Consider the following 19,572-nt stretch of genomic DNA (forward strand, 5'->3'; position numbering starts at 1 on the left):
GTGGGATTTAGTTCCTGGACCAGGGACGGAACCCGAGCCCCCTGCATTGGGAGCTTAGAGTCTTAGCCAGTGGACCACCTGGGATGTCCCAGAGCTACTGTTCTGTAAAGGCCCTCAGCTCCATTATGAGCCTGTCGGAATATGGAAGATTTAAGACTGCTTCCACTTTGAAAAGAAAACCGTCAGACAGATACAAGGTGGTGGGCTGGTGACTCCATTAACTAGTGAGCAAATGTAAACTGGAAAAGAATAGGACCTCAGGGTCCTGGGAGATGGAAATGGGGTGATGGAACAAGAGGGTGTTACTCAAGGGTCTGGGGAGAGCTAACTATGTGGGACCAGGGAGTGTCACGGGGGGAGGGGGCAGGGTTGGGTTCACCAGGAGAACACTTATGGATTAAGTCTAGAAACTCCCATCCCCATCACTCTCACCAAAGGAGCTCCTGATGTCAAAAATCTCCTTTGCTTTACTCTATCCAGATGACTCTGTCTCGTCCATTTGTTCAACAAAGGTTATTGAGCACTTATCATATGAGTCAGAACCATACTGGGCATGGGGGACATAGCAATGCCCAGACAAGATGAAGTCATTTTCTACCTGGAGCTTGGAATCTAACAGGAGAGATAGACAAGTTACTGGCAAATTCTATCAGAGCAATGAGTACAATGAGAAGAAAGCACAAGGATCTTAGGGTGTAGGGGAAGAGTCCAGACCAGATTAGGGGTAGGCTGCCTGCACTTAGCAAGGCCAGATTTGGAGAACGGTGGGAAGACTTTCAAGAAGAGGGAATAGTCATGCAAAGGCTCAGAGGAGAGAGAGAACCAGAATGTTGGGGGGCTTTCCTCTGCTGAGAGGTTGATGTGGTCAGGGAGAAGGGGAAAAGCTCAGTGATCTCAGGGATCAGGGCAGAAAGGGAGAAGGCAGAGGCACCAGGATGGTTCCTGCAGAAGGATGGGTCCTACCTGTCTGCCAAACCCAAGGTGGGGGAGGGGAGGTTGGCCACCGGGCCGCCCTCTCTGCTTGTCCTCCTGGTTCTCTGCCCTTTGGGGAAAAACTTGGCTCTGGTGGTGTGAATGTGCTCATCTTTCTCGGATGCAGAGCCTGCAGGGCCAGGCAGAAGTTGGGGAAAGGCAGATGGAGAGGGTGGAGGGGGTGGTGCTCTGGGCCTCCAAGTTTAAGTGTTAGCTGGATGCCCCATCTCAGCCTGGAGGCAGGCCTCCAGAGGCAGAGTGAGAATCATCAGGCTCTGCTCCTCCAAACCGCATCATCTTTATTGGCAAAGGTGGGGGAGGAGAGACGCTTAACTCCAAAAATAAGAAACAAAGGGGGATAAAGAGGCCTCTGATTTCCTGGGGTTTTTCCAAGTCAAAGACAAAGGTGGGTGGAGCCTCTGCCTCTGGTTTCCTGCTGGAGCACAGAGCAAACCAGGCCAAGAGTTCAGTCAGGAGCGCCCCCTCCTCAGTCTCCTTTCCATCCCACGCCAAGGATGGCAGGGCAGCCTCTCTCCCCTGAGCCAATGGTCAGAGTCTCTTCCTTGAGTTCCCTCTTTTTTCTCTCTCACCTTTTCCCAGCCTCTTTACACCTCGGGTTGGTTCTGTCACTCCCCTGTTAAAACTTTTCAGGGGGTACCAAAGCCCTAAGGCAAGGCCTGAGCTGACCGCATTCTGCAAGGCCCTGCAGACTGAACCCAACTAGGTCAGGGATCGTGCCAGCTTGTTCACTTGGGTCCCCAGAACCTGGCACAGTGAAAGCCTGCTGGAAGGATGATCTGACACCTAGTTTGGCTTCTGCCAGCCTCTCCGGCTGCATCGGCCTTCATATCCCACCATGTGCTCTACATGCATGTATTAATTCATTCAATACCCAGAGGACTTCCAGTGCACCCAGATCTGTGAGGACACTGGACATCCAGAGGAAAATCAGGTTTCACCTGCTCTTTCCTGAAGATGCTCATGGAACTGCTGTTTCTCCCATCAAGAAATTGGAAAAGGGACTTCCCTGGTGGTCCAGTGGTTACGAATCTGCTTGCCGATGGAGGGGACACAGGTTCGATCTCTGTGCCGGGAAGATCCCACATGCCACAGGGTAACTAAGCCCACTGGCCACAACTACTGAGCCTGTGCTCTATAATTTGCGAGACTTAGAGCCCATGCTCTGCAATGAGAAGTCACTGCAATGAGAAGCCCAACCCCCACAACTAGAGAGTAGCCCCCTCTCTCAGCAACTAGAGAAAGCCCTCCCGCAGCAACAAAGACCCAGTACAGCTAAAAATAAATGAAAATTTGGGAAAAAAGAAAAACCCCAACCAAATAAAAAAATGTTGAGTGAAAGAAACCAAATGCAAACAGTAAAGTGTGTGATTCTGTTGACCGAAAGGTCAAGAGCAGGCAGAAACCATCTCTGGGTTTTAGAAATGGGAAATAGTAATAGCTGGGGAATTCCCTGGAGATCTAGCAGTCAGGACTCCACACTTTTCACCGCCCAGGGCTTGGCAGTTAGACTGAGCAGACTTCTTCATAGACAATATGCACTGTACCTATTATAGGCCTACATTGTCCCAGGTACCTTAGGACACCTGACAGATCCAGCCCCTCCCGTGTGGAGCCAGTCCATAGTAAATCAGAGATGAGACATGTGCAGGGAACAATCACATCTGTTATCTGCCCTGGTGGGAGGGCAAGAGAGCTGGCAAGAAAACCACAGAACTGTGAACTACGATTTTCCCATCGATGCTGGAATTTTCCATGATTACCAAGGTGAGGGGGCTTTGCCCCTCACGGAACTCTGCAGACTACATTTGCTATGCTCACACATCTATCCCTGGGACAGAAGGACGTAGGCCAGATGGCCTAAGACTGGTCCTGAGACCCGTGAGGGAAAGGGAGAGGGCATACTCCTTCTCAGAGCCTTCTTGGAGCCAGACTATGTCTCCGCCCCACAGGGCAAGCAGAAGTGTACAGAACCCTGGTGTCAGCAGAGGTAACAGGTGGGAGGGGCCAGAAGGAGGCCAGGAAGTGCCAGAGATGGGAAGTTGTGCCCTGAGGTATGGAGCGCTGCCCTGGATCACCAAGACCAGGTACCAAGCTGGAATTGGGCTGAGGAGCCACTCAGAAGCTGTCTCCACCCCACTTGCTCCAGAGCCCCCTACATGTTCCACCTTGGGGAGCTCCCCAAAAGGTCCATTTCGGGGGCAGCACATGAGACCGGGAAAGGACACTCAGAGCAGGGGGAAAGGCCAAGGGCTTTAATCTTAGAGACTCCGTGCGGTCGGTCTGGAGCTGGCTACCTGCGCCACCATCAACACCTCGGTCGTGGCGCCATTTCACAGCCCAGAAAGCTGCTCCAGGCCGGCTTTCTGCATCAGAGTGCCATGAAGCCCTCTCAGGGACTCTGTCCTGTTTAGCTTTATCCCCGGGCCCTGGGCGGGTCTCTCTACCAGGGGTTATTCATTTCGTGGGTGGGGCGCTGGTTGAGGGAGGTGGAGGATTCGGTTGAAGTGGGCACGGGGCAGGGGTGAAGGGGGAACGAGACACCGATGAGGAAGTCTGGGAAGGGGTGAGAAGTTCTTTGGAGAAGTCTGAAAAGAGGGCGGGAAGGTGGAGAGAGGGTGGGAAGCGGGCGAGCAAAGGACCTGCGAAGGGAGACCCCCCAGGGTCTGGCCTGGCTGGCCGGCCGCCAGGACCAACCCCCACCTCATCCACCCCCTCACCCGCCCCCCGCCACCACCTCATCCCTCGGGGAACCCGGGCCAAGCCGCCAGGCCCCGCCCCGCGGCTTCGGTCCTGCCCTCCCCGGGATTTAGTCCCGGCAGCCTGGGCGGCTCCCCAGCCGCTGCTTCCGCCTTCGCCAGGTGAGGGTCCGAAGAGGCAGGGGCTCTGGGGGCCGGGCTGGCGGGGCGGCCTTCGTTTGGGGGCGCGTCCGGGGGTGCGAGCCTCCCCTCCCCGGTCCTTCTCTTCCGCGGCCACGTCTCCTCCTGTCCCCCATCTCGTGCTGTCCGTCCACTTCTCACCTGGCCACTGGTCCGGATGTGCTTAGCACCCTGAACTTTCTCCTCCCCCCGCCCCTGCTGTGGCCCGCGGTTCCTCGCCACTTCCGAGCGTCCCTCGGGACCCAGCCTGGGGCCCTTCGCTTCCTCCGGGCTTAACTAAGTAGGGGTGGGAGGGGGGCAGGTGTGTGTGAGGGAGAGTGTGTGCGCAGACAGCCGGCACCGAGAGCCTTATTGAATAAAGACTGGTGGAGTTGCCTGGGACACCCGAGTGCCAGCCGGGCTCTGTCTCGGGATCTGAGCTCAGGTGGGTGGGGAGGGGACTGTGTACCTGGCAGCCTGGGTGTCTCTGAGCAGTACCTGAGGTTTACCGCCCGTCACAAATGCCCGATTTGATTTCACATGTTGCTGCCTAGGGTGTGGAAGAGGCAATGACTCTGGGCAGAGGGGGCAGCCTACCGGCATATCTCAGGTACATGTGGACACCAAAGCTTGATGTCTTGTGTGTTGTGTGGACCTAGGTGTCTCACACGTGAGGGCCGGTGAATCTTGAAGGCAGTAAACTCAACATGTCTCAAGGGGGTGTGTGAGGGGTATGTGGCAGGAAGCCTGGTGTCTTGCGGCAGCTAATATATGCCTCAGCTGGGAGTGGACATGTATCATGTGTCTCTGGTGTCTTTTGCATCATATCTCTAGGGGATCTATAGGTGTGATGTGTGTGTGTGTTGTACCTCTGTGTCTGAAGTGTGGTTAGTGTATCTGGGCATCTCTGGAGTGTATGTGGTGGATCAGAATGTCTCCGGTGTACCTGAGTGGGTGTGTACAAGGGTGCACCCCAAGTCTAAGAGGCAGTATATCTGGGTGGCCTAGGGGTACAGGCAGGGCTTCCCAGGTGGCACTAGAGGTAAAGAACCCACCTGCCAATGCAGAAGACATAAGAGATGCGGGTTCCATCCCTGGGTCGGGAAGATTCCCTGGAGGAGGGCATGGCAACCCACTCTTGTATTCTTGCCTGGAGAATTCCAAGGACAGAGGAGCCTGGTGGGTTACAGTCCATAGGGTTGCAAAGAGTTGGACATGACTGAAGCGACTTAGCATGCATGGGGGTACAGGCAGTGTGCCATATCTCAGAGCAGGGCCACACACCTGAAGTCTGCTAGGTGCTAAAATCTTAGGTGTGAAGAGAACATTCTTCCTGGGTGGGGTTTGTGTGTATGAGGGGCAGGATTCCTGGCTGATCCTGAGATTCCCTCCCTCTGTACCTGAGTGTTTCTGAGGGTTTGTGGGTGGAACTGGCAACCATGTCTCTGGTGCCTGAGTGTCTCAGGTGACTACCCTGGACCATGTGACTGGAGGACGGGGCCTCACAGGGGTCCCTCCTGTAGACATGCTCCCCGAGGCGGGTTCCCTGTGGCTGCTGCGGCTGCTCCGAGACCTCCAGCTGGCCCAGTTTTACCGGCCCATCCTGGAGGAGCTTAACGTGACTCGGCCGGAGCACTTCGACTTTGTAAGAGCTGAAGATCTGGATGGCATTGGCATGGGCCGGCCTGGTGAGAGTCCCCTGCCACTAGGCCCTACTGTTTCCTTCCCCAGCCTGTTAGTTGCGACTCTCCTCCAACCACCACACACCCCAGCCTTCTTCTTGCTTGTAAATCCCTTGCATCCTGCTCCCTGCCACCCCCATTACCCCATCCCTCTGATTCTGGCCTCCCTCAGCCCAACGTAGACTGGCTGAAGCTCTGAAGAGGCACCGTTCGGGGCTCAAGTCTAAGAATTGGGTCTACAAGGTGTGTGTTTTGGGGTGGGGGCAAGAGGCTTTTCAGGGCCAGCTCAGGCCTGGGTAAGGGGCAGGCTGAGTGGCAGAGAAGAGTGTAAACAGGGTTCCACACACCTGATTTCCCATCCTTGTTTCAGATCCTTGGGGGCTTTGCCTCTGGGCAAAAGGAGACCACCCCACCCTCAGATAGCCTTCCATCCCTCCCTGAGCCAGATGGGAGACTCAAGTGTCTGATCCCAAACCGGGCTGTGTGCCGAGGGGAGCTTTTGGGCTCCGGCTGCTTTGGCATGGTGCACCGAGGGCTGTGGACACTACCCAGCGGCCAGACTGTGAGTGTCCAGGGAGCCTACTTCATTCTGGGATCTTGGGCCAGCTGCCCCCTCTCTGAGGGCCCTCTCTGCTCTGGCCTTGGCTTAACTGTTTGCTCCCGTGCCTGACGGTGCTTCCCCCCACGCCCAGGTCCCAGTGGCTGTCAAGTCCCTCCGGGTGGGTCCCGAAGGTCCCGAGGGCACTGAGCTAGAGGACTTCCTGAGAGAAGTGTCTGTCATGATGAACTTGGAGCATCCACACGTGCTGCGTCTGCACGGCCTTGTACTGGGTCAGCCTCTGCAGATGGTGAGCAAACCCCGACGCTGGTACCTGGGACAGTCCCCGGGCCGATGGGCTACAGGAGAATGAGCGCTAGGGTCTCATGGGGCCGGACCACCGCTCACACCGACATGCTCCTGCAGGTGATGGAGCTGGCGCCCCTGGGCTCCCTGCACGCGCGTCTGACGGCCCCAGCCCCCACGCCCCCGCTGGCCCTGGCCTTGCTCTGCCTCTTCCTGCGGCAGGTGGCGGGGGCCATGGCGTACCTGGGGGCCCGTGGGCTGGTCCACCGAGACCTGGCCACGCGCAACCTGCTGCTGGCTTCACCGCGCACCATCAAGGTGGCTGACTTCGGGCTGGTGCGACCGCTGGGCGGCGCCCGGGGCCGCTACATCATGGGCGGGCCCCGACGCATCCCCTTTGCCTGGTGAGAACCTGGGCGGAGGGGCAGGATCTGGGGGCAGGAGCCGAGGGGGTGGTCCTCTGAGGGAGGCGGGGACTAGAGGAGTCTTCCGGTCTGGAAGGGCCGAGAAAGGAGGACTTTGGAAGGAACGCAGGACGGCAGGCCGCATTAAGGGGGCGTGCCCAGTGGCAGGTGGGCGCTCCGGGCGCACACCCTGCGCACACGTCCGGCCCCCTTCAGCTCCGCTTCCGCAGGTGTGCGCCCGAGAGCCTGCGCCACGGGGCCTTCTCGTCTGCCTCGGACGTGTGGATGTATGGGGTGACGCTGTGGGAGATGTTCGCTGGGGGCGAGGAGCCCTGGGCCGGGGTCCCGCCATACCTCATCCTGCAACGGCTGGAGAAGGACCGAGCCCGCCTGCCCAAGCCTCCTCTCTGCTCCAGGGCCCTCTACACCCTGGCCTTGCGCTGCTGGGCCTCCCACCCTGCTGACCGGCCCACCTTTTCCGACCTAGAGGGGCTGCTTCAAGAGGTGGGAGCTCCTGCCTCCCCGGAAACCCCGTCTCTCTTGCGTCTGCTTCCTTTCCCAGGGTCCCATGCACAAGATGGATGTATACTGACTCCCAGTTTGGGGTCTGGGACCTGACTCTACAGAGCAGATTCATTCCCCACCTTTAGGGTCCTCAGAGCCCCAGGGAGACAGCTGGGGTCTAGTTTCTGCTGGCTGGGGGCTGGGGAAGAGAGAGGGGAGCCCAGAGCGGCAGGATGCAGTGGGTGTTTGACAGGCAGAGGAAAGGTTCAGCGTGGGAGGGGGAAGTACAGTGACCAAGGTGGCAGAGGCACTTTGGGGGCGCACCAAGGAGGGACTTATAAGACAGGGTAAATAACTGGTGCTAGCACTGAGAACGCTTGGTATGTGTAAGATACTGTACTAAGTGCTCTCCATGTATCCTGATGCATCTTCACTCATTCAGCCCTCACAACAACCCAGCTCGATCTTAGGGAGGGGGCAGTTAAGACACTGACAGTTTAAGTGATTTGCCTAAGGTCACACAGGAAGTGGAGGAATGGAGAGCTGCACCAGTCACTGACTGCAGAGCTGTGCCCTAAATCACTATATACTCTAACATTAAAGGAGTTTAGTCCTTAACTCTGAGGACATCTGGGGGCCACGTAAGGGTTGTGAGCAGGAAAGTTACAAGCCATCCTTATATATATATGTCACTCTGGTTTCCTTGGTAGTGTTAGTGGTAAAGAACCCGCCTGCCATGCAGGTGACGTAAGAGACATGGGTTCTATCCCTGGGTTGGGGAAATCCCTGGAGGAGGGCATGGCAACCCACTCCAGTATTCTTGCCTGGAGAACCCCATGGACAGAGGAGCCTGGTGGGCTACAGTCCATGGGGTTGCAAAGAGTTGAATACAACTGAAACGACTTAGCATAGCACATACTCAGGTGTGGTGCAAGAATGGATTAGAAGGATGAGACTGAAGATGGGAAGACCAGTAGACTGCAGTGACTGTGAAGCAGAAGTGAGAGGAAGAGGTCTGGATGAAGGTGGAGGCAGTGGTGCTACAGAGAAGTGGAGAATTCCCAGAGGTGCTTGGGAGGCAGATCTGATGGGCCTGGGTATGGAGTGAAAGTGTACAGGGTGACTCTCCCCTTGGCCCCCTAGATAAAGGCAGGGTCCCCTTTTGTTGCTTCCTGACCCCTGGGCTGTGTCCAGCTTGGCATGGAATCCAGGTCTGCCTCCACTGGATTACAACCAAGAGACAGGGACCATTCCCCCCTGGGCCCAGGACACACCTGGTAGGGGTTTGCTTGATGGGTGCATGAACAGTCTCTCCTCTGTTCCCATGACATTACCCTTGTGACTCATGCCACAAGCCCACCCACCCTTTCTTCCTGTCTCTACAGGCCTGGCCTCCTGAGGGACGTTGTGTGAGGGAGGTCATGGAGGCCGGTGCTCTGAGGATGGAGCCTGGTGACCCCATCACTATCATTGAGGGCAGGTGAGGGTCTCATGCCTCCCACCCAGCCCCAGGAGGACACTCTTCCAACCTTCCTGATGCTGGTCCCAGCTCAGCTTCCCCCCAGTTCCTTGAACCCCAGGCCTCTGCCTCCTCTCCCCGCCCCAAGCGCTCTACCACAGTCCTGGCCTCCCCCCCTAGAGCCACCGCTGGCCTATAGAGCCCTTTTGTATTAAAGAGAAAAAAGCATCCCTTCCTCCAGGCAGATGTGGCTCCGTAGCGCACAGCTTGTGAGCTGAATGTGGACTGGGCCCAGCCCCCACTGTCCCCTGGCTCCCAGCCCTTTCACCTCTTCCCACAGCCCTGACTCCACAACCTGGAAGGGCCAGAACGGTCGCACGTTCAAAGTGGGCAGCTTCCCAGCCTCAGCGGTGACACTGGTAGACCCACCAGCCACCCGCCCCATCCTCAGAGGCACCCCTGCCCGGGTAGAGCGACACCAGAGAAACGCAGATGGGTAAGGACATGAAAGAGTTGGGGCCAGAGCTAGGCTAGGGAACCAACCAAGCCCAGCAACTTTTCTGGAAGGGGAGCCTGTGGGGGAAGTGAAGGTGGAGGGGAGAAAGGTGAAGTTGGAGGGAGGTGGGTAAAGATGGAGGGGAGGCTGGACGTGCCTCAGGTCTCAGCCTGCCTGGAGGCCCCAGAGAGGGGAAGGTGGAGGGGAAGGGGTAAAGGTGGAGGGGAGGTTGGACGTGCCTCAGGTCTCAGCCTGCTTGGAGGCCCCAGAGATTCTTTGGGGGAGGGCACTGCTCTCTGGGGTGGGGGTGGAGAATGAACTGGAACACTCTCCAACAGGGACAGAGGGAAGGCAAAGCTTCAGGATGCCCCTCAGGCTCGGGGCCAGAGAAGGAATGTGGCTCTGCAGAGGACTAAAGGTGGGCATGGCGGTGGGGACAGCCTGCGGTGTCTCCCAGGAGGTCTGGAATCACCCTCCAACAGTGCCCCTTGCTCTGATTGTATCTGTGATCTCCCCACCTATCGTGTCCTGCCCTTTCTCTGCCTGCTGACATGCTGGCTGGACTTTGGGCAGCATCTCCCCCCTGCAGCCCTGGGCCGCTCTCTGGGCCCCCTGGCTGCCTGGATATGGGCATCCATCCTGCACATCTGGGTTCTGGTCCGCCTGGACAGAGGACCACCCCAAGGACAGCACAGATAGCCAGAGAAAGAAGGCAGCTGGGCTTCCTCTCAAGTTGTGGTTTCTTTCTCAAATATGCAGGCATTTCCAAGAGTCTGGAGTCGGTTCTTTCCCTGGGTCCCCGCCCCACAGGAGGCGGATCGAGCCCCCCTGAACTTCGACATGCCAGAACTGGGCCCCAGGGACCCCCAAGCCGGTCACCCCGCCTTCCCATGGCCACCAGCTCTTCCCAGCCTTCCAGGGAGCGGCCTCCCTGGCCCAAAAGAGAATCCCCCCAGAGTCACCCCATAGGAGCACCTGGAGCCAGCAAAGCCGCCATCCCCTCCGGAGGACCCTTGTCTGACCCTGAGCTGCAGAGGAGGGTTATGGAGGTGAGGTCTCCCTGAAGTGGCCCGGTGTCCAGAGGGGCTACAGACTGGGGAAGGGGCCTAAGTGAGGCTTCGTCCCCGGCAGGTGGAGCTGAGTGTGCACGGAGTCACCCACCAGGAGTGCCAGGCTGCTCTAAGAGCCACCGGGGGAGATGTGGTTTCTGCCATACGGAACCTCAAGGTAAAGTCCGACCCTTCCCCTGGTTCCCGCCCTTCCTGGCCCTGCTGTCTGGCAGTCAACTGCCTATCCTCCCACCCCCACAGGTAGAGCAGCTTTTCTACCTCAGTAGCTGGTCCAGAGCGGACTGCCGGCGCATCCTGGAGCGTTACCAGTGGGACCTCTCGGCCGCCAGCCGCTATGTCCTGGCCCGGCCCTGAGCTTTGTTCCTTTGGGCACAGACACCAGACAGACCAAGGGCCTGGCCACATGAGACCAGGCAGAAGCAGAACAAGGTCCCAACAGGCCTGTGATAGGTACAGGAGGAGCCCAGCATCGGGCACTGGTGTCTCCTCACCTGCCCCTTGGCCTCTGAGGGCACAAACTCCCTTGGCCATAGGAGGATCTAGTCCACTCTGCCCAACAAGAGGGCATACTTGGAAGAGCGGAGCTGTGCCACATCATACCCACAGGAAGCTTCTGTCACTACAGAAAATGAGCACAAGGCCATTCTGGGTCACGGGAGAAGCCATCCTGAACTGCCACCAGCTACCACACTGGGCTCTGTGGGGGCAGCCATCTTGGATGACTTGGGGAATATGGCCTCAGCTGCCTTGGCGTGGTCTGGGGCCATCATGGGTGATGAAAGGGGCTCTCTTAGACTCAAGGACACATGATCTTGGCAGTGTGGATTATGAGATGGGCCAGACCCTGCCCATCCCAGCTGTCATATTTCCCTTTGTCTCTTCCCACACCCAACTCTCTCTCCTGCCCTCTCCTATCACATACATCTTCCACTGTGCAAAAAGTTACAAAGTTTATATGAATGTAACATAAAAAGATACAGCTTCCTTCCTGGGACAAGGGAAGGAACAGGTGGTTAAGGCACAGGAAGTTGCAGCAAGCACCAGCTGAGGGAGAGGAAGTTGGCACTGGGGTCCTGGCCCTAGTGGGGAGGTAGGATGCCCTCAGAGTGCCATCGTCTGAGGCTGAATGAATTGGCCAAGCTGATGCAGGGAAAGGGTGGCCAGGTCTGCCATCTTTGGTGCCTTTCCCACCTCCAGCCCTGTCAGAAAACCCGAGTCCTGCATTCTAAGGCCTCATCTGGAGCAGAGACCCTGGAAGGGATTGGGAAGAAGTGGGTAGGGAACATTTGAAAGCCGATATGCCTGCATGCTGAGGGACCACTGGATATGTGGGAAGTAGCAGGGGAAGGGCTCTCATACATACCCTTCTGTAGGGGCCACGGGTGAAGGAGGCCAGGGGAGCAGGGGAGGGATGGGGCACCAAGCCCCCAGCCTCTCAGGCTTCCCTGTCTCTCGCCTGCAGTGTACACGGAGGAAAGGGGCTGCCTCTGAGCAGGGGCCAGGGCGAGTGACCATCCTGAATTCTGGTTGAGTTGATGGTCTCCTCACCCAGAGAAGGCCTCTAACTGGTGATGGCAGAGGGTCCAGCGCCTCCTCGCTTCTCGAAGAACATGTAGTCCTGAGGGGAGGGCATGGTCAGCAGGATATCTGGCTGGGCCAGCCTGGCTCAGCTATTACAACCCAGGTCTGGAACCCCAAACCCTTAAAGACTCTGTCCCTGAACCTCTCCTAGCAGGAGGCCAAGAAGCACTCAGAACCTCTGAGTGAGAGCAGAAGGGGTAGTTGGGGGAGGAGCAAGGGCCGCCGACTCACAATGAGGAACGTGGCTCCGAGCAGCACAGCCTTCACCCTCACGTCCAGGTCCAGCGGGAACTGCAGGCCGAAGTCATCTGTGTCAGTGAGGGCTTCTCGGAGCAGGCCCCCCCACTGTTTGCTGATGCGGCCCACACTGCGGGATTCGTCTGGGGTCTTCACCTGGCAGGAAAGAGGGAGGAAGGGAGATCCCACGTGGAAGGGGTGTGCCTGATCTCATCTGTCTCCAGTCCCACTTCCACAGTCCCTGGTTATGAACTGTGCAGGCTGTACACATAGTGAATCCTCCCAAAGCCTTTGGGTTCCATGTGACATCGGGACACTGAGCCACCCGAAGTTACCTTGTGAGTCCACAAGAAAAATCGGGATGGCAACTTGGATCTGTGGCTCTTGAAAGGCCACCCATGATTACTAAACATCAGTGTTGGGAGAAACAGAAGCACAATACAATCTAATCTCCTTAGCGGATGGCCAGTTGCTAGGTTTGTTTTGGTTACCAAAGTCCTTGCCACCAACTGTTGGTGCAGTTTGTGCCCTGTACAGAGTAGCCTGGCCAGAGGGGCTAAAAGAGGCTGCTAAATGCCTGATTGTGCTCAGCCAACCAGGCTCCTAGATGGCCCAGAAGGGTGTCCTCTCATCTGCAAGGTAGTGAGGGCTCTGTCTAGTGCAGCATGCAAGCCTCATCCTGGGTGGATACAAGTCCATCCAGTGGGAGGAGGGGGCAGTAGAAAGTGGCCTCTGAGGACCAGGGTCTTCACTGGCCTCTCTGAGCCCAGCAGCAACAGGCCCTGCCAATCTGGGTGGTAATTCACAGTGGCCACCTGGACTTTATCCTCCGCTCATTCTCCTGTGGCTAGAACTGGAGTGATGTCCTGCCCATCCCCTTCCCTAAAGATCCTACAGCCCTGGGGCACTTCCTGCAGACCAGTCCCAGGTTGGGCAGGGCCTCTCCCAGCCAGCCCTGTGGTCCCAAGGGCACAACCCCAAATGTGGACCATTCATATTGCATAAGAGGAAGACTGACCTGATGAGAACCATGTAGTCTACATATTCCCATCCAGAGATCACCAAATTATCTCTTTGCCAATGAGTTCCTATCAAAGAAGCTTTCCCCAGGTACCAAGGTGACTCAGTTTCAAAAAGTAACCTTAGGCAGAGCACCTTATCAGAAGCCTTGGAAAGTCTACCAGACTATACCTGTCGTTTCCTCCCTTATCTACACATATAATTATCTCTTAAAGTATTCAAGTGCCTTTATCTTCTAGAAAAGGAGGTGCTTCCCAGGCTTTACTCTTAAATGGTCACCACTTGGATTCTCTAGGCTCCAGGTTGGTGACCAGAATGTATGGTAAGAAGGACATCACCTGGATTTCAGACTAGGGGTGGATGGGTGGACATTTGGCAAGGCAAGCCACAGGATGTTAACAAGTGAAATCAGTGCTTGTTCCAGGGCCTGGGCTCACGAACTCACACACACAGCAGCCATGTGGGCCCAGCCCAAGGCACACTCAATAATCATCCTTCACCCTAAATCCAGCCTGGCCTAAGATTATTTTTCTCTCCCTCAACATAAGGTTGCAGATTGCAATCAGCATTGGCCCTTAAGATGAAATCCTCTAAGCCATGTTTTCATAAGACCCTGGTCCATCTTATTTTTGAGTAGAGGAAAGCCAGCAATGTGGTAGGCATCACAGCAGGTTTGGATTAATGAGCTCTTGACTATCCTGCCTCATGAATGCCTTGGTTTATGAAGGTCCCAGGAATCTCCCCTTATTCCTGATACCTCAAAGTTGGTGTCTGTGCCACAGCCACACGTCCAGCAGGGCCCCACCACTCTCAGGAGGGTCTGGCGGTCAGCGTCCTGAATGGAGAACTTGGGGATGAAAGGATGCCAGGTCTGTAGAACATGGCCAATGGTGGTGCCCGGTGGAGCCTGGACTTCCATCTGGAGTGGGAAACAGACACAATCACTGCCAGCCAGGTACCCTGGCCCCCAAACTCTCACCAGTCTAGCTCTATCATCTGTTTCCCCTCATGAGACCTCCCATCCCCATTCACTAGACCACCTGTCTTCCCTCTCACTAGGCCTCCCATCCCACCTGCTGCTGGCCAACTCCAATCAGAAGACGATCTCATCCCATGCCTCACCTAAGTTCTGCCGCCATCACTGGCCAGCCCCTTATCCAAGTTTCTCTCTGGGCTCAGCCTTCTCCACTCACCTCCTGGAGGCCACACGGACAGCAGCTGCAGCCACAGTGGAGGGGGCGGAGCAGGCGCAGCACCTCTCTGTCCCCGGGGTCCACCAGGCGAACCCGCAGGGGCCGGCGGGCACCACAGCACAGCCGGGCACAGCAGTTGCTCTCCTCCGCCGCCTGACCCAGGGGTTGTCCAGCCCCGGAGCGCAGTTCGTAGCGGTTACAGGTCTCCCAGCCCAAGACCGCTGCCAAGGGGTGACATGCTGAGGCTCCGACACCACCGCCTGCCCCAGAGCCCACTATTTGCCCCCGTGATGAGGCCCAACCTATTCCTCCTTCCACTCACTTTCCACTGGCTCAGCCTTCTGGTGAATCAAGATCTGATCAATCTGGAAAGACAGTGGGGGCCAGGCGGACATCAGCTGGCCGGCCTAGTCGCCTGGGCCCCTCCCTGCCACTCCTCCCTTCCTTCCTTCCTTCCTTCCTCCCTCCCTCCCACTCACCTGCACCAGGAATTCGAGGCCAGAAGGCACCCCTGGCAATGGCAAGAAGGGGGCAGCTGGTCCCGGGGCCCCAGGGCCAGGCGAGGGGAAGAGAGCAAAGCCCGGCGCAGGGGCAGGCACGTGGACAGGCACTGGTGCCTGCCCGGGCCCGGACACCTGGCCAGGCCCAGGCCCAGGATGCAGTGCCGGCTCCGGGTATCCAGCAGTCACAGGGTAGGGAGGTGGGGGCGAAGGGGCATAGCCTTTGGGGGGCAAGTAGCCTGTGGGGGGGACAAGAGTAGGTTAGAAGGGGTCCCTGACTTCATCCCTTTACCCCTTGGCCCACAGGCCGCGAGGCTGCGGGGAAAATGTGATGAGAAGAGAATGAGAAAGATGGGGCGGGGGAGCAGGGCGGCGGCTTCTCGGGGAGGAAGGGAGGGGCCCCACACAGCCAGTCCGAGCACATTCCCGGAGGATGCGTCTGACACCGAGCTACCAAGTCCGTGGGGGGATAACGGAGACCCTCGACCTTGCGCCCACTTACCTGCCATGGGAGAGGGGCGAGGATTCGCGGGATGTCTGTGTCCCAGAGGTTTAGTTCTAGAAGTGGAGGCAAGCTCGAAGACAGCAGACAGACACAAAGACAGACACAAAGACCGACAGGCAAACGCGGAGAGGCAGCTGCGCCCAGCGCCGGCCCAGGGTCTCTAGGGCGGCGCGTCTGACTCGGGGAGAAACCGAAAGTGTCAGCGGGCAAGGCGGGGGCACTGGGACCCTGGATTCCCGCAGGGGCCCCAGTACCGCCCCCTCCCTTTGTTCTCCCATTCTCCGCGTAGGCGGCTGTTGGCAGACGGCAGGACAGATGGGCCTGCAGTCAGACCGACGACCCGACCTCGAAAGAGGTCTCCTGACCCCTCTGTTCCCCCTGCTCACCTGAAGCCCCTAGAATAGCCCGGGTGCCCAGCACTCGGCGGCCCAAGGAGCTAGTGGAGGCGGGCCCAGAGGTGACTCCGCCCCCGACCCGTCCAGGCCCCGCCCCTCCCGGCCAGAGCGGCGCGCCTGCGCAGAAAGAATGCCTGCTTGCTTTCCTGTGGGGCCGCAGAGCTCAGGCCACCCACTCCGTGGCTTGGCGGGCGTCCCCGCCCTTTCCGCTCGGATGCTGAAGCTCGCCTGGGAGGGCAGCCGGGTGAGACCTAGCCCTGCGACCCCCGCCAGTTCTGCGGGCGGAGAGTGACCAGTGACCCTTAGTGGGAGCGAGGGCCGCTCGCGCGGCGCTGGACCCCAGGCTCCTCCTCCTGAGGGCGGTTCGGTCCTCGCTGACGCAGCCGAGCACCCTATACTCTCACCCATTGGCTTTTCCGACCGGCTACTGGCTCCCCTTCTGCCTCCTTGGGGCTACCTTGCCCGTCTTCTCTACCTGACGCAGCAGTGACCCACACGGACACTTTGCCATTACAATACTTCCTTCAGGCGCCCCCAGCCACGCGACAGGCCGCCAGACAGTGTCAGTAACGAGCGTGTGAGAGGCGAGGCTCAGGAGGCTGAGTAGGCAGCCCGGACGCAGGCAGGCCTTGCCCAACAGGCATCATTTCCTCGGCTTGGAGTCCTGAGCCCAGGCCAGGAGGTGTGAGGGGGTCCTGCGCCTTGGGGGCCTAAAGGCTTAGTGGCAAGAAATGCCCTTTTAGATAAGAATCGGGGCCACTGTGCGCAGAAGGCCTTGTGGGAGCTGGGCTTTGGCCCCCCAGGGCAGCAGGAGCCCACTGATTTTCCGACGACGGAGGGAAGTCAGCTATTTTAGAAAACCATTTAAACTTCGTGGTAGAGAACAGAGGCACCTAAGACTGGGTTGTTGCCAGTAGTCTGGGGGAGGGGATAGCTGTGATAGTGTAGACAGACGGGAAGCGGCAGACTTTGGCTATATTTAGACAATAATAAGAGAACTTGCTTGAGAGGTGAGATGCGGAGGTGAGGAGTCCAGGATGACTTCTGTTGCCTGTCTGGTGACCAGGCAGATGGGGGTCTCACCCAGCAAGATGAACATAGGGAGAAGCAGGTTTGCCGGCTCCTCTGTCCCTGTGTCCATGTTCCTCTGGGCTGGTCCTACAGCTTCAGTCATCATCTGCTTCAAACCCAAGTGCCAGACCTCTCTCCTGGTATCCCTTAGTGCCTCAGATTCTACCTGGCCCAAACCATGCGCCAACCTCCACCAAAACACATACAGAAATTCAGTTATTCAGCGGAGATTTAATGAGCCCCTACTGTATTTCAGACAGGCAATAAAAAAAAGTATGTAGCATTTTTTTAAAAGTAACAAAATTCCTAATCTCCCCAGGAAGAAACAATGTACATAAAATACATCAGAAGTCAGAGGGCGACAAGTGCTGTAAGGAAAAATAGAGCAGGGAAAGGAGAATGGTGAGCAGGAGTTGCAATTTTAAAGAGGGTGAACTAGAAAGGCATCACCAAGGTGATGGTTGAGCACAGACCTAAAGAAGGTTGAGGATTAAGCCATGCAGATTGCTAGATGAAGAGTTTTTCAGGTAGAGGGGACAAGGGCAAAGGCCCAGAGGTAGAAGTGTACCTTGTTTGTTCAATTAACCAAAGGCCAGTGTGGCTGCAATGAAAAGAATGAGGAGGAAAGAGGTCACAGGAGGCCAGATCACATATGGCCCTGTAGTCCACTAGCTTCTACTGAATGAAAGGCAAAGTGTTGGAGGATTTGGCCAGAGAGGAGACATGAGATTCACATATTGAAAGAGTGGTCCTCAACCCTAGCCACAAGTTCAAATCATCTGGGGTGCTTTAAAAAGTACCTCTGGGACTTCCGTGGTGGTCCAGTGGCTAAGACTCTGCGCTCCCAAAGCAGAGGGCCCAGGTTTCATTCCTGGTCAGGAAACTAGATCTCACGTGCCTCAACTAACAGTTCAAATGCCACAACTTAAGATCCCACATGCTGCTACAAAGATAGATGATCCCAGGTGCTGCAACTAAGACGTATCATGGCTAAATACATATTAAATCTAAACAAATCCCATGGACAGAGGAGCCTGGCGAGCTACAGTCCATGGAGTCGTAGTCAGACACGACTGAGCAACTAAACAACAAAACTAAAAAAACCTCTGGCTGGGTCCTACTTCATTTCAATTACATTAGAATATCTGAAGTAAGGGCTTCCCTGGTGGCTCAAACAGTAAAGAATCCACCTGCAATGTGGGAGACCAGGGTTCGATTCCTGGGTTGGGAAAATCCCCTAGAGAAGCGCATGGCAACCCACTCCAGTATTCTTGCCTGGAGAACCTCATGGACAGAGGAGCCTGGTCCTCTGTAGCCCCATGGGCTACAGTCCATGGGGTCACAAAGAGTCAGACATGACTGAGTGGCTAAGCACAAGCACACATCTGAAGTGAGGTACAGACATAGGAACCTTTTGAGAATTCAACCGGGAACCCAAGGGAAGTTCTTGCAAAAAGCTAGATGAGATTTGATGGTGGCTTGGACCAGCTGTCAGGTTAGTAGCAATGGAGGTGGTGAGAAATGGTCAGTTTCAAGTTCTGTATTTGAGCCCAGTGGCTTCTGGGCTGGTCTCTGTTGGTATCCTCGCTGTCCTCTGATTGGTTCTCCAAATCTTTTAAACATGTAAATCAGACTTTAGCACTCTCTCACTTTAAACCTTTCAATGATTTACTGTCGGGCTGCAAATAAATTCTGAGTGCTTCACCACCACTGCCTGCAAGGCCTGCGCTGGCCATGGGAGACCCTCTAATCACTATATGTCAGCCAAGCTGCTTTTGCTCTTTCTCCAATCTGCTCAATTCTCTCCAGCCTCAAGGATTTCAAACTGCTCCATCTCAGCCTGTTTACCAGGTATTCTTTCTGCCAAAAACCACATATCCCCACCACTCTGTGCATGGTTGATTCCAGCCTTAAGGGGCCCTGCTCTGTGAGGCCTTCCTAACTCAAGGGACACACCCAATGGACACACCCTGCCCACTGTTCTGGCCTCCCTATTCTTTTCCTTCAAGAACATAGCACATCTCATAGTGATATATTTGTGTTCAGTTGTCGAATGTCTGTTTCCAGTACTAGATGAAAACCCCACTAGGGAAAAATAATATCTGTCTTGTCCAACCATTTGGTTCCATTTCCTTGTAACATTTGTCTGACACATGACCCAACATTTGATGAACACTTTAATAAAAATTAGTCCCCTAGATACCATCCAGTCCTCTGCCATGGGTGCTACTCCAGCCTGCTTGGCCACCTTTTCTCACTCCTTTTCTGCCTTAAGAAACTCAGCCCACACTGAGGACTCAGGTGGCCCCATGCCCCTCCCTTCCTATCTCCTTCTCTTTGTTTCCTGTGTTTCAGCCACACAACAGAGCTCTTTTTAAGAATCATCTCAAGCACTGTGAAGTATTTTCTGACTCCCAACACATGATGTTCGGTCTCAGCTTTGAACCCCAAAGTATTTTGTAAGTAATGACACACTTCCCATCCCACCTTGCCTTAACCTTGACCTCTAGAGTAAGTGGGTGCCCCAGAAAACCACTACCCTACCAAAATCTAGTCTTAATGCTAGTGAGCATCAGTACCACAGGATGAGCTTGTTAGAATAGATTCCCAGGCCCTGAAGAGGGCTTTGGTAAGAATCTGAGTTAGTTCAAGCGTTCTTTATGACTCTAATGCCCACCAGTTTAAAAACCTCATAACAAGTTAACCTGAAGTGAACAGTGACTCTCCACCCAAACCCAAGCCTCGCTGATTCGGTCTTGGGAA

At 56.2% G+C, this 19,572-nt stretch overlaps 2 protein-coding genes across 6 annotated transcripts; one reads left to right on the top strand and one right to left on the bottom strand.

The window, feature by feature from the left end:
* The first annotated feature begins 357 nt into the window (after positions 1-357).
* TNK1 (tyrosine kinase non receptor 1) lies at positions 358-11,291 on the top strand. 4 transcript variants are annotated; one of them, XM_061389630.1, is made up of 13 exons: positions 358-3,077; positions 5,372-5,536; positions 5,703-5,773; positions 5,901-6,092; positions 6,223-6,378; positions 6,495-6,778; positions 7,009-7,282; positions 8,668-8,762; positions 9,082-9,237; positions 9,576-9,655; positions 9,997-10,286; positions 10,369-10,464; positions 10,548-11,291. In XM_061389630.1, the coding sequence occupies exons 1-13, from the start codon at positions 3,047-3,049 to the stop codon at positions 10,659-10,661; spliced, it is 2,004 nt and encodes a 667-aa protein (XP_061245614.1). In that variant the 5' UTR covers positions 358-3,046; the 3' UTR covers positions 10,662-11,291. The 4 variants fall into 4 exon arrangements, with proteins under 4 accessions (XP_061245614.1, XP_061245615.1, XP_061245616.1 ...); XM_061389631.1 differs by lacking the exon at positions 358-3,077 and adding an exon at positions 3,087-3,851; XM_061389632.1 differs by lacking the exon at positions 358-3,077 and adding an exon at positions 3,876-4,458.
* Positions 11,245-19,551, bottom strand: PLSCR3 (phospholipid scramblase 3). Of its 2 annotated transcripts, XM_061389673.1 has the most exons (8): positions 15,730-19,551; positions 15,341-15,517; positions 14,818-15,077; positions 14,661-14,703; positions 14,339-14,559; positions 13,903-14,064; positions 12,120-12,281; positions 11,245-11,925 (listed from the first exon to the last, which is right to left on the bottom strand). In XM_061389673.1, the coding sequence occupies exons 2-8, from the start codon at positions 15,345-15,347 to the stop codon at positions 11,869-11,871; spliced, it is 912 nt and encodes a 303-aa protein (XP_061245657.1). In that variant the 5' UTR covers positions 15,348-15,517; positions 15,730-19,551; the 3' UTR covers positions 11,245-11,868. The 2 variants fall into 2 exon arrangements, with proteins under 2 accessions (XP_061245657.1, XP_061245656.1); XM_061389672.1 differs by having other exon boundaries at positions 15,341-19,551.
* Positions 19,552-19,572: the final 21 nt, after the last annotated feature.

Source organism: Bos javanicus, chromosome 19 (assembly GCF_032452875.1).
Source record: "Bos javanicus breed banteng chromosome 19, ARS-OSU_banteng_1.0, whole genome shotgun sequence".
Taxonomy (NCBI): domain Eukaryota; kingdom Metazoa; phylum Chordata; class Mammalia; order Artiodactyla; family Bovidae; genus Bos; species Bos javanicus.

What these genes read in the sequence shown, in the direction of transcription:
- PLSCR3 (XM_061389673.1), bottom strand. An exon ending in GAAGGCTGAGCCAGTGGAAA is followed by an intron (nt 14,560 to 14,660) that starts GTGAGTGGAAGG and finishes ACCCCTTGGCAG; the next exon opens with CGGTCTTGGGCTGGGAGACC. An exon ending in GTCCGTGTGGCCTCCAGGAG is followed by an intron (nt 14,065 to 14,338) that starts GTGAGTGGAGAA and finishes TTCCCACTCCAG; the next exon opens with ATGGAAGTCCAGGCTCCACC.
- TNK1 (XM_061389630.1), top strand. Translation starts at nt 3,047, where the DNA reads ATGGAGCGCTGCCCTGGATCACCAAGACCAG. An exon ending in CACTACCCAGCGGCCAGACT is followed by an intron (nt 6,093 to 6,222) that starts GTGAGTGTCCAG and finishes CCCCACGCCCAG; the next exon opens with GTCCCAGTGGCTGTCAAGTC. An exon ending in TGGGTCAGCCTCTGCAGATG is followed by an intron (nt 6,379 to 6,494) that starts GTGAGCAAACCC and finishes ATGCTCCTGCAG; the next exon opens with GTGATGGAGCTGGCGCCCCT.